This window comes from Entelurus aequoreus, linkage group LG03, assembly GCF_033978785.1.
Source record: "Entelurus aequoreus isolate RoL-2023_Sb linkage group LG03, RoL_Eaeq_v1.1, whole genome shotgun sequence".
In the NCBI taxonomy this organism is placed as follows: domain Eukaryota; kingdom Metazoa; phylum Chordata; class Actinopteri; order Syngnathiformes; family Syngnathidae; genus Entelurus; species Entelurus aequoreus.
In genome coordinates this window covers 9751217-9769997 of record NC_084733.1, presented here as the reverse complement: position 1 = coordinate 9769997, position 18781 = coordinate 9751217, and the positions used below count along the sequence as shown (strand labels likewise).

Genomic DNA, 18781 nt, shown 5'->3' with positions numbered 1-18781 from the left:
GGCACTCAGCAACAAAGGGTTGGAGTTGGGGGTTAAATCACCAAAATGATTCCCGGGCGCGGCGCCGCTGCTGCCCACTGCTCCCCAAAGGGATGGGACAAATGCAGAGGACAAATTTCGCCACATCTAGTGTGTGTGTGACAATCATTGGTACTTTAATCTTTAATCTTAATAGTCAGTGGCTAACGGTAACGTTAGCCTTTTTGTATGTGTCTGATAACGTTAACGGTATCTTGTAGCCTACACCACTCCAGAGTTTGCAGGTCTGTCTAATAAACTAGTGCTTTCTTTCTTTCTTTAGTTTATTTCGTACATGAACACACTAACAGCATAACACATCACAGTTTCATATATTTCACTTTACATCATGTCCGAAAAGGAGTAGGAAGAAGTAAAGCTTATTTAATCCTACCCCTTTCCCACTTCAGAGCGTTTACAAATATATACATCATTTACTGACCTTTTTATAATAAAATAACATCTGTGAATTAGTACATAAAACAGTTTTGTAATATGTAATTAATTAATTCAGTCATTATTAATATACTGAGATGAAGAATGTCTTATTTTCAATAAGGTTGAAAGTATTTCTCATAATTATTCTTTGTACTTTGTAAGCACTATTAATTTGAACAACCTCTTAAAGTGGATCATATCAGTACAATGTTTAACTTCATTACTTAATCCATTCCATCATTTAATTCCACATACTAATGCTAAAGACTTAATAACAGACACCCTAGTCTTCACATTCAGCTAATTTCCCTCCCAATTCTATGCTGTGTCTGTCCCTCATTTTCCCTCCAGGACAAAGACGTGCAGTCATTCCTGGAGGAGGCCACACTACTGGACCCCAGAAGGATGTTCCAATAGCAGCAGAAGTGCACTTTTTGGAGAGCTGTATTATTTTCAGTTTCGTGCCCAAGGGACTGATTTTATTTAACACTATATTATTACTTATACACCTATAGTGATCACAGAGACAGGTTGTTTTTGTGTTACTGTATATATTTTTTTTCTGAAAAATCCCACTTAAAGGCCTACTGAAATGAGATTTTCTTATTTAAACGGGGATAGCAAATCCATTCTATGTGTCATACTTGATCATTTTGTGATATTGCCATATTTTTTCTGAAAGGATTTAGTAGAGAACATCGACGATAAAGTTCGCAACTTTTGGTCGCTGATAAAAAAAGCCTTGCCTGTACCGGACGTAGCGTGACGTCACAGGTTGTGCAGCTCCTCACATCTGCACATTGTTTACAATCATGGCCACAAGCAGCGAGAGCGATTCGGATCGAGAAAGCGATGATTTCCCCATTAATTTGAGCGAGGATGAAAGATTAGAGGGCAGTGGAAGCGATTCAGATAGGGAAGATGCTGTGAGAGGCGGGTGGGACCTGATATTCAGCTGGGAATGACTAAAACAGTAAATAAACACAAGACATATATATACTCTATTAGCCACAACACAACCAGGCTTATATTTAATATGCCACAAATTAATCCCACATAACACCTCCCCCCTCCCGTCCATATAACCCGCCAATACAAATCAAACACCCGCACAACACACTCAATCCCACAGCCCAAAGTACCGTTCACCTCCCCAAAGTTCATACAGCACATACTGTATATTTCCCCAAAGTTACGTACGTGACATGCACATAGCGGCACGCACGTACGGGCAAGCGATCAAATGTTTTGAAGCCGCATCTGCATACTCACGGTAGCGCGTATCCAACTCAAAGTCCTCCTGTTAAGAGTCTCTGTTGTCCCATCTCCACAAGCATGCGTATCCAACTCAAAGTCCTCCTGGTAAGAGTCTATGTTGTCCCAGTTCTCCACAGGCCAATGGTAAAGCTTGACTGTCATCGTTCGGGAATGTAAACAATGAAACACCGGCTACGACGTAGCCGCTACGCTTTTGTGTTACTGCAGCCGGCCGCTAATACACCGCTCCCCACCTACAGCTTTCTTCTATGCTATCTCCATTGTTCATTAAACAAATTGCAAAAGATTCACCAACACAGATGTCCAGAATACAGTGGAATTTTGCGATGAAAACAGACGACTTAATAGCTGGCCACAATGCTGTCCCAAAATGTCCGCTACCATCCGTGATGTCATGCGCAAACGTCATCATACAGAGACGTTTTCAGCAGGATATTTTGCGGGAAATTTAAACTTGCACTTTACTAATCTAACCCGGCCGTATTGGCATGTGTTGCAATGTTAAGATTTCATCATTGACTGCGTGGTCGGTAGTAGTGGGTTTCAGTAGGCCTTTAATATACTTTGGGCAACAACTGTCAATATTTATTTTTTATTTTAATTTTTTTTAGGGGGTTAACAGTCAATATTTATTTATTTATTGCATTTTATTTTTTTCTTATAAAATAAAAGTGAGCTTTTGTTAAACCAAATATTGTGTTTTTTTCCATATACAACAACCTATCTGGATTCGATAAGAGAATCGATAAGGAATCGGTTCGATAAAAGGATTCGATAATGGGCTCGAACTCTATAATTTCTTATCAAACATCATCCCTAGCTGAAACTATCGCTATTGTGATTAATTTCCTGCCTTAATTGCAAATAATACAACATAGGGGGATACATTCAGATATCCTAAATGATATTCCAAATAATATTTACATGTACATTTGAAAGTACTACCTACAACATATTTTTTAAACATTATCAACCGCTATAATGTAGAGCTCAGGGATTATTTAAAATTAATTTAAAATATAGGCTGAACTTTTAGAGGAGACATTTCTAATAATTACTATAAAACATCTTAAAAAATAATATCAGAGTAGTACTTTTTGACGTTGCTGTTTATAATTCAACAAGAAAGACAAAAGAAGATCTTTGCTTTTGTGGGACATTTGGACTTCCTTCACAGACGTGTTTCGGAGGGGACATCCAACTACATCAGTCATTATATTTGCTTTGTAAAGAGAATGTATACATAGTAATGAATAAAAAATTTAATAAATAACAGAAATATATCCTAATAACCTCTTAGTGCTGAAATCAACTGCATATGTAAAACCAATTGTGAAGGTAACGAAGTTGACCAGAGTGCTTTACGAAGTAGTCAAAAAGTAATAAAGTAGGTCACTGTATCATGTTTACAAATACAAGATTTCTTTCTGAGCAGGAGATGAATCTGCCGACAGCAACACATACAGGTTTACTCAAGATAAATGTAAAAAACAACTTTTGCTTCATAATTTTTTTTTGGGGGGTGTTTTACTTCCATGCCCAAGTCCAGTAAAACTGCTTGCGGTTAAACTTGTTATAAACCCCTGACCACAGGCGCCCGCCCCTCGCGCTAAAACACTGCTATTATTGTCATACCGGACAAAAAAAGAAGCGAAACTGGAAAAAAAAAAATACAATTGTAAAAAAGAGAAGCGATCATAAAAACCTTTGAAACACACAAAAACAATACAAGTGTACAAAAAAATGAATATTGGCATCCACCAAAAATGTATATTTTCCATGTTTGTACTTATTTGTTGTTAAAACTTGTTTCGGTGCCAATACAACTTTTTCTACAATGTCAATTTTTACCAAATCTTACTGGCAGTGGTCTGGCTCCATAGAGAAGACACTGTCGAAGGTGAGCTACGTAAATAAGACCGCCCACAAAACGGTGCATCCTGACGAGACGGTCAGGAAGCGGCTTGAAAATGGTCTGTAAAACATAATCTATGCAACATTTTGACCAAAGAACCACCATTTTATGTTATGTAGACCGCAAGGAAGTGTTTTAAATTTTAACAAAAATCAGAATAGTACCCGCAAATATTGCGCCTTACAATCCGGTGCGCCTTTTGTATGAAAATAGACTTGAATAGACTCGCTCATCGGCAGTGCGCCTTATGATCCGGTGCGCCCAAAGGTCCCAAAAATACGGTAGTTTATTATTTATTTGTTCATTGCTATGTTACAAACAGAGAACAAAGAAATGGGATAAAACTGCTATGATACAAAAAGGGGAAGGATTAAATAAGCTCTGCCTCTTCCTCTTCGGACATGAAACAACTGGAAATATGTGATGCATTACATTGTAATTGTATTGTATGCATGTTCAAAATAAACTGAACTGAACTGAAATACAAATGATGCCCTCTCCTGGCAATAATGTTACTCATAACAATGAATACGTTACTCGTTTTAAAACCAGACGTTTGATGTTTTGACACAACTAGACAGCACACAGTGCAGTGCACAGTGTAGTACACAATTAGCAGTCAATATTTGTTTTCATAGTTTAGTTTTATATGTCTGCTTTATATCAATTATGTTCAATTACAATCTAATTTGATTTGTTAAATGTATTCATTCAGGTTTAAAACGGTGATGCTAATTTCTGTTAGCCTGTCAATGGGATCTTCCATTGTATGTTAGCAGTAAGCAAGCAGCTTTAGTCCCAACCCTTATCTTGTATGGTTGCATTGCTTTTTTCAGTTTGTACCTTGTATTGTTGCAAGGCTACACATAATTCGCAGGTATTGGGGCAGCTGGGATAGGCTACAGCACCCCAGTGACCACAAAAGGGACCCGTGGTAGAAAATGGATGGACAGATGGTTCAATTTGCCTGAATTGGTGCGATCACAACATTGTAAATTGCCCGGAGCGTCGGAATATATCACATTCATGGAAAGTATGTGCAGGGATGAGATTTTACAGAGCCAGACAAACCTGTGAATAACTAACAAATTAATGCAAGCTGAGGTCCAGAGTAAAAAGTTTAACTGACTCCTTTATGTCCTTATTCAAAATACCAAAGGAAGCAGACCCCCATCCCACCCCCTATGTTCATCAAGTCAGCTTCACATTTACGTTTCCCCATGTGGATTAATCAACATAATATAGCAGTGAGGCCTCAACAGCTGATTGAAGTGCATTGTTTAATCACCCTCTCATTTGTGCAGACAATGATAATTACAGCATTAAATGGAGTACACAACCGGTCGGAAAAATGCGTGTGTGGATGCACTATATAAATGGGATCTTCACAGCATTAATCACATGCTGTACATCTACTGAATGAAGTATATGTAAACTCAAATAGAACATTTGCAATACAGTAAAACCAAAAAGGGGAGGATGGCAGCTCGGAAAAAACACAGCAAATTTGAATGATAAAGTTAAATTTAGATTTAATGCCGCATACACACGCACACACTTTGAATGGGACTTTTAGAATAATGTGTAAAAGAGACAAGAGGTGCAGAAGCTGTCCAGAAACAACCATGTTTTAAACTATGCTGCTGATGAAAAAATATTACTAGGCGTACCGCTTTTTGCAACAACATAACCCAAAGTAAAATTCATAAAGCAACGACAAACTAGTAATTGTGAAGTGGAATAATGAAGGCAGTATTGACAAATATGCTGCAACACAAAAAAGGCAACAAAGATCCACAGAGTGAAGTCATATGCCAAGCAAGAATGACAAATATTTCACTATAAAAAAATGTCCAACAGTGAGTGTCTTCAGTTCTTGAAAACTTACAAAGCACAGCTAAAGAAAAATCTGTTGTATCTCAGTGTTTGACAAGCTCAGATTAAAGGTAATGTGTTTCAGAACATTGAAAGTGATGCCCTTTTTTATTTTCTGTACCTTAAAATTACCAACAGGTTGAACCGACCTACAATTTGCGCAAAAATATGCCTTTAGAAAGGTTGGGAGGTCAAACCAACAAGCAAAAACACAACATATTGTCAAAGTGGTACACATGCCTTGGCTGCCTCGTACTATATAGCTAGAGCAGTGGTTCTTAACCTGGGTTTGATCGAACCCTAGGGGTTCGGTGAGTCGGCCTCAGGGGTTCAGCGGAGGTCAAAACACACCCGACTCATTGTGTAAATAAAAACTTCTCCCTATCGGCATATTGCGGATACGGCAACAGCAGAAGTCACACTGATTTGCAGGTGTGTAATTTGTTCTGAGTTTATGCACTGTGTTGGTTTTGTTCTTTGAACAAGGTGATGTTCATGCACGGTTCATTTTGTGCAACAGTAAAAAAACATGGCAACACTTTAGTATGGGGAACATATTCACCATTAATTAGTAGCTTATTAACATGCAAATTAGTAGCATATTGGCTCTTAACTAGTCATTATTAAGTACTTATTAATGCCTTATTCTGCATGGCCTTATTGTAACCCTAACCCTCTAACCATGGCCCTAACCCTCTAACCTTAACCAAATAACTCTAAATTAAGTCTTTGTTAATTAGAATATGTTCCCCATATTAAAGTGTTACCAACAACATATAACTTTGTCTTGAATTTGAAAAAAACAACATTTTATTTATCACTAAAGAAGGGTTCGGTGAATGCGCATATGAAACTGGTGGGGTTCGGTACCTCCAACAAGGTTAAGAACCACTGAGCTAGAGCAGCAATAAGTCAACATATTAATCAGACTAGTCCATTATTTTGCATTGTTTCAATTGCACAAATTTTTACAAATTCAACTAATCTTCGTGTATTATGTGAGGTGTCCCAAATTTGTGAAATAGCTGCAAATTTTGACCAGTCAACAACATTTTTGCCAATCAAATTTTTCCCCGGGTAACGCTTGAACCTCTCTAACCAATCAAATGTGTCTCCTGCATCCCCCACCCTGTCCTCACTTCCTTGTTTACATTGACAAAGACATTGACGTGTGATGATAATCTTTCGTCGTCTCTCATTTACAAAAAAAAAAGTCACTGCTGTTGATCACAACAGTTCCACAATGTTCTCAACGAAAGTAGGGGTCAACTACATGTAATGTGTTGCAACATAAACGAAAATGTGATTGAAAAACACTTTTCAACCGCAAAACCTGCCCGGAGAACGTCTGCAACTTGCAAAGGACATAGCAGACAGCGACAATAAGGGAACCTTTGGCGGTGTTTGTTTTGTAAACTATGCAAGCATTTGTGTGATTTGTTCGCTTGTGTAAAAATGGAAGCAGATGGAACACACTGTAGGTAAATATACTAAGCCTGAAGGTACACTTGATCAACAAATAATATGTGCATATACAGTACCTCAGAAAAGTGAGTACCTCCCGCCCCCTCAACCATTTGTATTACAGTACAGCTTTTCAAGGAAGAATACTAAATATGAAGCATGGATATACTTTAAAGTAGTTAGTGTACAGCTCGTATAAAAACTGTCACTGCTACAAAACCCAAAACCAGTGAAATTGGCATGTTGTGTAATTCGTAAATAAAAACAGAATACAATGATTTGCAAATCCTTTTCAACCTATATTCAATTGAACACACTGTTGAGACAATATATTTAATGTTTGAACTGAGAAACAAAAAAAATGTTTTGCAAATACCGGTAATCATTAACTTAGACTTTAATGGCAGCAACACATTGCAAAAAAGTTGGCACAGGGGCATTGTTACCACTGTGTTACATGGCCTTTCCTTTTAACAACACTCAGTAAACATTTGGGAACTGAGGAGACACATTTTTGAGGCTTTTCGGGTGAAATTCCTTCCCATTCTTGCTTGATGTACAGCTTAAGTTGTTCAACAGTCCGGTTGTGGTATTTTAGGCTTCATATTGCGCCACACATTTTCAATGGGAGACAGGTCTGGACTACAGGCAAGCCAGTCTACTACCCGCACTCTTTTACTATTAAGCCACGCTGTTGTAACACGTGGCTCGGCATTGTCTTGCTGAAAAGCAGGGGCGTCCACGGTAACGTTGCTTGGATGGCAACATATGTTGTACCAAAACCTGTATGTGCCTTTCAGTATTAATGGTGCCTTCCCAGATGTGTAAGTTACCCATGCCTTGGGCACTAATACACCCCCATACCATCACAGATGCTGGCTTTTGAACTTTGCCCCTATAACAATCCGGATGGTTCTTTTCCCCTTTGTTCCGGAAGACACGACGTCCACAGTTACCAAGAACAATTTGAAATATGGACTCGTCAGACCACAGAACACTTTTCCACTTTGTATCAGTCCATCTTAGATGAGCTCAGGCCCAGCGAAGCCGACGGCGTTTCTGGGTGTTGTTGATAAACGGTTTTCACCCTGCATATGAGAGTTTTAACTTGCACTTACAGATGTAGCGACGATCTGTAGTTACTGACAGTGGGTTTCTGAAGTGTTCCTGAGCCCATGTGGTGATATTCTTTACACACTAATGTCGCTTTTTGATGCAGTACCGCCTGAGATATCGAAGGTCCGTAATGTCATTGCTTACTTGCAGTGATTTCTCCAGATTCTCTGAACCTTTTGATGATATTACGGACCATAGATGGTGAAATCCCTGAATTCCTTGCAATAGCTCGTTGAGAAATGTTGTTCTTAAACTGTTCGACAATTTGCTCACGCATTTGTTCACAAAGTGGTGACCCTCGCCCCATCCTTGTTTGTGAATGACTGAGCATTTCATGGAAGCTGCTTTTATACCCAAGCATGGCACCCACCTGTTCCCAATTAGCCTGTTCACCTGTGGGATGTTCCAAATAAGTGTTTGATGAGCATTCCTCAACTTTCTCAGTCTTTTTGCCAGTTGTGCCAGCTTTTTTGAAACATGTTGCACGCATCAAATTCCAAATGAGCTAATATTTGCAAAAAATTACGTTTTCCAGTTCGAACGTTAAGTATCTTGTCTTTGTAGTCTATTCAATTGAATATAAGTTGAAAAGGGTTTGAAAATCATTGAATTCTGTTTTTATTTACCATTTACACAATGTGCCAACTTCACTGGTTTTGGTTTTTGTATATTAATGTCCCTGAAGAGTATAAACGTTGTTAAGTAGTCTTCAGCATAAATGATTTTAACTATAAATATCTAATTTTTTTTCTAATGTTAAGTGAAGGCTGAGATAGCTTTTTTTTTTTAACTTTTCATAAAGGGGAGTAAATGGCTAATAAGGGAATACATATTTTTTAATTTTTTTGCACATTTGTGTGTGCCATGTTGGTAAAATGCTTTTCTCAGTCTTTTTGCCCTTTATATTTGCTCATTGATGACCTATTCTTCAAAAAATGTCCTTATTATAATCATGATTTAGTGCAACTTCCATTTTCTTCCACAGTTTTATTGCAACAAACATGAAAAAAAAAACATGGCAACTTATATCTAACATTTTTAGAGAAAACCTCCAGCAAAATCAGGCATCTCAAAAAAGGGTCACGAGATCCTGGGCGGAATTGTAAATTGCTGCCAATGTTAAAAATGTGCTCTCCTCTAAGTTTAATATCAAATAAAGAATATAATGATTTTAACCGTCTGGCCCACGTGGGAATAGATTTTACTCCAAACTGCCCCTGAGCTAAAATGAGTTTGACACCATCGGTCTAAACCAGACAAAGTCGATCGCAAAGGTAGTGAGTAGATCACATGGCATTAAAAAAAAATAGACTTCAGCATCAGCTCTGACGGCACACCACTAACTGCCCATGCGCAAACAACTACGCAAAATACGGCCCAACTATCAAGCCAGCTAGCCAGTTACCAAGTTAGCCTCCATTTTATAGCCTTGGTTTTTTTCTCTAAACTTAAGAAAGGGTATACAAATGAGTGGAGGAGCTGGACCAAGCAAAATGCCAAAAGCGTATCACTTTCATACAGAATGGAAGGAGGAATTTTTTTCACGATGTCACGTTGTCATGCATATGCTTCATCTGTCAGACTACCGTTGCAATACCAAAGCAGGGAAATGTGGAGCGGCATTTTCGAACTGTTCATAAAAACTACGACACCGACTTCCCACCGACAAGCGAGCTGAGGAGGAGAAAGGTGAGGGAACTAAAATGCCAGTTGTACGGGCAGCAGTCATTTTTCCCACTGCGAACTTCGTAAGCGAAAGCTGCCACCGAAGCATCGTTCCTTTCATTCCATCCAATGCAAGTCATCAGAGTACGGTAATGACAAAAAAGTACATAGTTACAGAGTTACATAGTTAATTGTGTTGTGCAATATGGACTCATTCAATTTTGCAAGGTACATTAACATATATTGTGCATATAAAGAATTCTCAATATATTCATAAATAAATATATGTTTTGAACTTTTGTAGTAGGTAGATCATTTTGGCTTGGTCCTTTTATAAACCAGGTGATGGCGTTGAAAGTCATGTTTGATTGTCCTACGGCTGCTATCCAGGCTATTTGCCGTCTCTTTATTAGCTCATTAAGCAGACTTCCTTTGGCTTTTCTTTAACTCTGGAAATGAGAAAATTCGTACCAACTTGTTAAGGAAAAAACAAAACCTAAGCACAGATTCTTATATTCAGCCACGTAAATAAGCGATTCCAAGTCCAGCAAGACCCATAATGCAATGTGTTTCCACGTCATACTTTCAAGCCCTATAATTCTGCACCTGTTAGTGGCACATTTTAGGCTACAAACGGAAGTTTAATTAAGGTTAGTTCCTACACTGAGTGTGTATTTTTCAAGTATAAAACCCCAGAGTAGCTATTAAACCGGTTTGTGCAACTTTACGGATATTTACATTAAAATGCAAAGTCACTATCAGACTGTTTTGAGTATACAGGATCGCCGCAGCTATTATGTGTATACTTCTGCTGTGTCAGTCTCAGGGCAGGAGGCCCAGATGTTTGTTCTGGAACTCTTCAATAGATGAATATGGTAAGTTGACAAAACACATGCTGATGCAGCATATTGGTCCACTGCAGCCTTTCAGAATAGCTGCTCGAGTTTAAAAACAAAACAGCACTGGGTATGGACTTGTTTGTGCAGAATTTTTGACCTCAAGAGATGTTAAGAGAAAACTGATTACACAAATGAAAAAAAAAGCTTTTGGTGAGACATTTTAAACGCGATCCTTACCTTATGGTCCACTATAGAGCACACCAGGTCCTTGACAGCCGAAAGCGACAGGTCACTGGCCTCCAGGTTGACTGTCTCCCTTGTCAGTCCAATCTGCAGCAGGAAGGACACCCCATGGAAAGAGCTACGAGAATTGGTGGGGCTCGGGGCATCGTGGCTTCCGTTGGACAGCCGTGTGTAGAGCGGTCCAACCGGGGAAGGGGACAGAATGGCTGGCAAGGTCGGATGGTGCGGATGGAGAGAGTGGAGGTAGGCTCGAGGTAAGGATGCGGGAGAGGAGGCAGACATTGGCTTTCTTCCAATGGCGACTTGCAAAGTTGAATACTACAGGGTTCCGTGACAGGGTATTTGGCTGGGAATACCTTTGGTACTCATCAGTCTTAGTGAGTCAGAAATCTGGGATTTTCCAGAGTGTCAACTAAAATCAGTGGTGCCACACGGCACTGTTGTTTACCACATGAAATAAAGTTTCTGAACATTCCGGAGTAGCCCTGCAACAGACGTCATATCTTGAAGTGGTGCTCCTTGTTTTTAATGAAGTCACTGATCCACTCTGACCACAGGAAGCCTGTCAACAAAAACAAACATACGTCTTGACAAACTAAATATTTAACAACATTAAAATGGCCCCTCTGATGCCGACAACATTGGCACTTATTTCATAGTTCTTGACCTACAAATTATGTCTACAAATAAAATTCCCTTCAAAATAGCCACAGTAATCATTTTAGGCTTGTTTTCTAATGACTTTACAGCACATTTTAAAAGGCCCACTTTTAACTCCAAAAGGTGGGCACTGCAGCCTACATCAGCCTGCTTATGCCACCTACAGAAGACGGGAGATAATTTCAAATTGCGTAGAATGGGCCCGAGTTTCTAGAAGTTTACGTGTACTAAAATATATGCAAACTTGATAGCGCACCCAAAGCTGATCTAATCTAAGCTCGTTCACAGAGGATTGCATCTCTTAAGTGAGAAAATTAAGGACCGCAATCATCTTGAATATGAAAAATATATGATGATCATCAGAACGGCCATAATATTGGGAGGAGAAGATGCAAATATAATCATTCAGCAAGTGCAATGTGTTTTATCATGACTAAAACTGTTCTGTGTCTTTATTTAGCACATTTGAAATGTTAGTGCAAACTGCCACAGTTACACAAATGGCTGTGATAAAGGATGGCATCGCGCTGCAAAGACAGGTTGGACAGACAATACTTTGTACATTTAAGGAGGGGCATAATTTATTTTTTTCAGGAGGGGCCCCTGTCAAAAATCAATTTCTGCGGCGTTAGCGCACATACTTGCTAACGCAGCACTGCTGGGGCTTCGTCTGTTCACAACTGATTACTACATGTAAGAGAAACACTTATATTCGTGGTTATCAAAATAATATGGGTTTGAACTTATATAAGCCTTTATCGTGTCTGAAAAATGAAAGTTGCCCATTTTTATGGTATTAATGAGATTCTAAAGGACTTTTACCGATCCGATGTTCATGTGCTAAAACCTCTTTCTACTACAACTACTAATTGTGGCAGACTTCATGTCAGCAAACAATAACTACTTTGGGACAATCGATGATCCAGAACCTTATATTTTTTAGCTTGAATATACAGAGGATGAACTACAAGTTTTAGAAGCTGAGTGATAGGCAGATCTTAGATGAAGAATTAATCATAATCCTCACGCAGGTAAAAAGTAAAATAAAATAAAAAAGTGGCAGCAAACAAGCATCTTTTCATGTCTTTCTCGCCATCTCCAAGTTTAGGTTGAATGTCAAAGTTGACCAACTGCTCGGTTTATGTCCACAACCTTCTTCTATACAAGTGAGAAGTATTACTTATAATCTACAATTAAGGGGGAACTGCACTTCTTTTGTAATTGTGCCTATCGTTCACAATAATAATGAGAGACAGAAACACGTCTTTTTTTTTACGATTTTAAAGATGATTTAAAAAAAACGCTTGAAAAATGTGGCTAATGGGAGTCGACATTGTAGCCTTCAAAGCCCTCTAAAACAACTTCAAAACCCTCCATCAAGGTTTTATATACACACTGCAAGTAAATATATAATGTAGTAAGAGACATGTTCATAACAATATGTAGTATGTTCAATATTTACCCTATTTTGATCATTTTAATCATTTCTTCCGCGCATTGATTTTCATTTCCAAAGCAGCGCACTTCCGACTTCTGGCAAAAACTTGTGTTCCTACTTCCGGAATCAAACACAAGTGTTTCCTAATCATGGCAGACTTGTTAACAGACAACGAAGATGACTGTTTTTTGACAAATGAGGATTCACAAATATATATATCGCTAAATAAACTGCTACTTATAGAAGCGAGCACAAAGGAAGAGTGAGACGTTGGAGCAGACGGAAGCCGAGAGTGAGGTGGAAGCGATTTTGGTGCTAACTTGGAGCCAGGCTATTTCGACATAAATGGTGTGCTTACCCAAAATCAACAGAAAACGTCACCGGTCTGCTGGACCAGCCGAACAACTGTCCATCGAGTGAGTCACTTTAATATCAATCATGATACACGCAGCACGCCATGCGTGTTATTACATCTACAGTACATACAATGTCTGGCTAACTGTGTACAACCAAAACATGAAATGTGGGCTAATACTTTACAGATACTGTAATATGATTATTCATGTTTCTAAACTAGTACACATTGGTGTTGTATCGCAGTGGTGTGCATTACAAACTCAAACGTGTTTCGTATTGTCGTAAAAACTAGCTTATCTCTTGCCGTAGCTAGCTTCTAAGACTAATACCGTAGCATGGCGATGTGTTACTACGCTAGAAAAAGAGTTCCTCTGTGTTCGCTCTTACAATTACAATGTCGCTACAGCTTGGTTATTATACAGGTTACGGAACGTAAATTAAGTATTGTTAACGGTTTTTGAATGTATTTTTAAAAGTGATTTAGAGGTAGAATTTATTGCTCTCATTAGCTGCCTTGCTAACCCCCTAGAACAACCGTAATTTTACATGTTAGAAAGCGAAAAAAAACAAAAAACTTTTGTCTTCTTGTCTCTCATAATGGTTGTGAACGATAGGTAAAAAGTGCAGTTTCTCTTTAAAGGCATACTGAAATGAATTTTTTTTTATTTAAACGGGGATAGCAGATCCATTCTATGTGTCATACTTGATCATTTTGCGATATTGCCATATTTTTGCTGAAAGGATTTAGTAGAGAACAACGACGATAAAGATCGCAACTTTTGGTATCTGATAAAAAAAAGCCTTGCCCCTACCGGAAGTAGCGTGACGTAGACAATTGAAAGGCTCTTCACATTTTCCTATTGTTTTCAACGCAGCTAGAGCGATTCGGACAGAGAAAGCGACGATTACCCCATTAATTTGAGCGAGGATGAAAGATTTGTGGATGAGAAACGTTCGAGTGAAGTACTAGAATGCAGTGCAAGACATATCTTTTTTCGCTCTGACCGTAACTTATGTACAAGCTGGCTCATTGGATTCCACACTCTCTCCTTTTTCTATTGTGGATCACGGATTTGTATTTTAAACCACCTCGGATACTATATCCTCTTGAAAATGAGAGTCGAGAACGCGAAATGGACATTCAGTGACTTTTATCTCCACAACAATACATCGACGAAACACTTTAGCTACGGAGCTAACGCGATAGCATCGTGCTTAACTGCATATAGAAACAAAATAAATAAATCCCTGACTGGAAGGATAGACAGAAGATCAACAATACTATTAAACCAGGGACATGTAAATACACGGTTAATGCTTTCCAGCCTGGCGAAGGTTAACAATGCTGTTGCTAATGACGCCATTGAAGCTAACTTAGCAACCGGACATCACAGAGCTATGCTAAAAACATTAGCTATCCACCTACGCCAGCCAGCCCTCATCTGCTCTTCAACACCCGTACTCACCTGCGTTCCAGCGATCAACGGTGCGACGAAGGACTTCACCCGATCACAGATGCGGTCGGCGAGACGGAGGAAGTAAAGGTGAGTTCGGCGGCTAACGCGTCTGCTATCCATCTCTGTCTTCCTGGTTGTGTTGCTGTAGTCCGCCGCTAATACACAGATCCCACCTACAACTTTCTTCTTTGCAGTCTCCATTGTTCATTAAACAAATTGCAAAAGATTCACCAACACAGATGTCCAGAATACTGTGGAATTTTGAAATGAAAACAGAGCTTTTTTGTGTTGTATTTAATGGGGTACCAATACTTCCGCATCAACTGATTCCGTCACGCGCATACACTACCGTTCAAAAGTTTGGGGTCACCCAAACAATTTTGTGGAATAGCCTTCATTTTTAAGAACAAGAATAGACTGTCGAGTTTCAGATGAAAGTTCTCTTTTTCTGGCCATTTTGAGCGTTTAATTGACCCCACAAATGCGATGCTCCAGAAACTCAATCTGCTCAAAGGAAGGTCAGTTTTGTAGCTTCTGTAACGAGCTAAACTGTTTTCAGATGTGTGAACATGATTGCACAAGGGTTTTCTAATCATCAATTAGCCTTCTGAGCCAATGAGCAAACACATTGTACCATTAGAACACTGGAGTGATAGTTGCTGGAAATGGGCCTCTACCCACCTATGTAGATATTGCACCAAAAACCAGACATTTGCAGCTAGAATAGTCATTTACCACATTAGCAATGTATAGAGTGTATTTCTTTAAAGTTAAGACTAGTTTAAAGTTATCTTCATTGAAAAATAAGGACATTTCAATGTGACCCCAAACTTTTGAACGGTAGTGTATGTCATCATATCTAGACGTTTTCAACCGGAAGTGTGGCAGGAAATTTAAAATTGCAATTTATAAGTTAACCCGGCCGTATTGGCATGTGTTGCAATGTTACTATGATACTATCAGACTGCGTGGTCGGTAGTAGTGGGTTTCAGTAGGCCTTTAAGGTTCAATTCGAATACTTCTCCTTCGCCCTCGTTTTTGCCCTCCCTCCTTGGTTTTGCGCGTTCACGTCAATCAAGAAGCGTTCAAATTATCTGTCAGGTAGGGGGGAAGGGCAAAGTCCCTCCTTCGAAGCGAAGTGAGCTTGTAGACCTCCCGACACGATCGAGTGCGATGGCAGACAAGAAAATCAGAGAAGTGTACAAATGTGAGTAATAAGCATAATTAATGATTTTTTTATAATAATAAAACTGGTGGTTTAGTCAGACTTCAAACCTTTGCTACTGCAAGTAAATATTGGCTTCAAACACAAATACAGAATGAAACACTTCGCGAGCTGATGTGCGAGCACTTGCATATTTCGCCAAAAACTCTGTCTTCTAAACAGTCTTCTTCTTAATAAAGAAAGGTGAAGAAAAAAAAATTAGCACAAGCAAAGCCCAACATCGCATGTGACGGCTACTTGAAAGTAAAAAAACATTTGTTGCATCTGCCTTACGTCACTGCTGGCAAACTGCGAGGGTTGATGACTTAGGGAGATTCAATTGACGTCCATATGCATAGGGGTGTATTTGCAATACTTCACGGAGTGTCAAGTAGAAGAGGGGAGGGGAAGGAGGGAGAATTCAAATTGATCCTAACTTCCCCCAACTCAGAGGCGATGCAGCAGCTCATCGGATCAGTATGCCAGTAGCTGCATAAACTAGAATATTTGACATGGCTTATTATGTTTAAAACAAGAAGTTATCAATTGCCTGCAGATATTTAAAGTTTATTCATAGAAAGGGATGTGGGGTATAACCTCAGAGGAACGGTAAAATATAAACACGTTTCAGCACTTAGCACAAGGAAAAGTTTTTGTGTCTCAGTCTGTGGGGTGAAAATATGGAACAGCCTGAGTGATGAACTCAAACACTGTTCAAACATTGAGCATTTTAAGAAATTGTACAAATCTAATATTTTGGTTCGGTATACTGAGGTCTAGGCTTATTTTGAATGTGAGTATGAATTACTTATATGACTTATGATGATATATTGAGAATTGTAAGCACATTGTTCTGGGCAAATTAAGTTATGTGGATCCAAATGAATGTGATCAAATGTGGTTCAGAGGAAACTGGATATTAGTTAAAGTAACTATGTAAAAAAGGGTGGGATTCAAAAAGTGTATACTTCTTCCCATTACCCTTTTGAGATATGTTTAATTAAATTTCATTTTGTTCATTAAATTTTTTCTTTTTTTTGTGAAATAATATTGCCATTGAGCACAAGATTGTTCACTGGAGATATGTACACTACCGTTCAAAATTTGGGGTCACATTGAAATGTCCTTATTTTTTAAGGAAAAGCACTGTACTTTTCATTGAAGATAACTTTAAACTAGTCTTAACTTTAAAGAAATACACTCTATACATTGCTAATGTAGTAAATGACTATTCTAGCTGCAAATGTCTGGTTTATGTCAGGTGTATAGAGGCCCACTTCCAGCAACTATCACTCCAGTGTTCTAATGGTACAATGTGTTTGCTCATTGGCTCAGAAGGCTAATTGATGATTAAAAAACCCTTGTGCAATCATGTTCACACATCTGAAAACAGTTTAGCTCGTTACAGAAGCTACAAAACTGACCTTCCTTTGAGCAGATTGAGTTTCTGGAGCATCACATTTGTGGGGTCAATTAAACGCTCAAAATGGCCAGAAAAAGAGAACTTTCATCTGAAACTCGACAGTCTATTCTTGTTCTTAAAAATGAAGGCTATTCCACAAAATTGTTTGGGTAACCCCAAACTTTTGAACGGTAGTGTATGTATATTATGTACTACATGTATGGTGTGGAGCTGACTATGACATACTCAATAAACAACCACTCAACCATTGATTGATTGAATTGATTGAAACTTGTATTAGTAGTTTGCACAGTGCAGTACATATTCCGTACAATTGACCACTAAATGGTAACACCCGAATAAGTTTTTCAACTTGTTTAAGTCGGGGTCCACGTAAATCAATTCATCCACTTAGTTACCTGTGATCACGGCGCCGCTAAAAGTAGTTCCTCGGTGTTGGCGCTTATAATAACAATATTGCCAACACTTGTGCAGGTCACGAAATGTGAATGAAGTACTGTTGGCGGTTTTTGAATGTTTTTCCAAAAAGTGCAGTTCCCCTTTAAGGTTCCACAAGGGAATCTTACATCTATTTCCTGTAAGTGCATATCGTAAAACGTCAAACTTTATATTAAAAAGGAACTACAGTTTAATTTGGTCATCAATGGCAGTTGTAATGATAGCATTTACCTTTTTAAGCATTCGGTGACTTTCTAGATGTGTGGCATGGATGAAAACGATGGTATAAAATGCATTGGAGCTGAGAATTAGCACATCATTTCGATATGTAAAACAAATCCAAATCCGTTTACATCTGGAACAAGGGCTTGGAAACATCTGTACTCCTCCCACCTACGACTTGCATATGCTGGCAGAACACAATCCGAGACCTCAACAACGTACATTGATCAATCCTGAATAAGCACCTCAACTTTTTTGTTGCCGTTCTGAAGCCAAACGTCGTCTTTAAAAGCTTTCAAAAAGTCATACTTTACCTTCACAGTCAACGAAGGAGGCATTTCTTTCCAGTGCGAGTGGACCGAGCAAACTTTGAATCTCCATCAACTGAGGAAAGCGACGTCTCAAGTTTAACCTGCACTTTGTTGAAAGTCTCCGACGAACGCGTAACTTGACTAAAGCACATAGCAACTGAGAACTCGTGTAAAAGCTTGTTGAGACGGACCGACCCGGCCATTTAATGTCCTTTATCGCTTATTTCAGTCAATTCATGCGCATCTTATTATCCTTCCAGCTGTGACTACTCCCCCTACTCAACGAGAGAGGGGGAAAGAAAGTTTTACAATTCACTGGGAGTTGTAGTCTTTGACCGCTTTCCATACAATCGACATCCTATTGTAGAGAGGACATCTTGGACTACAACCCGTCAAACAATGGCGCCACTGATAGAGTAA

The 18781-nt window shown here is 38.9% G+C and overlaps 1 protein-coding gene across 1 annotated transcript in view; it reads right to left on the bottom strand.

Moving 5' to 3' along the window:
* The window catches only part of LOC133644618 (serine/threonine-protein kinase D3-like), an 80962-nt gene extending 62232 nt beyond the window's left edge, over positions 1 to 18730 (bottom strand). Inside the window, exons 1-2 of the mRNA XM_062039273.1 lie at positions 18365 to 18730; positions 10846 to 11413 (exon numbers count right to left, since the gene is read on the bottom strand). Of these exons, the coding sequence (XP_061895257.1) occupies positions 10846 to 11133 (288 nt within the window). The 5' untranslated portion in view covers positions 11134 to 11413; positions 18365 to 18730. The remainder of the gene's footprint in view (positions 1 to 10845; positions 11414 to 18364) is intronic.
* Between the last annotated feature and the right edge of the window lie 51 nt (positions 18731 to 18781).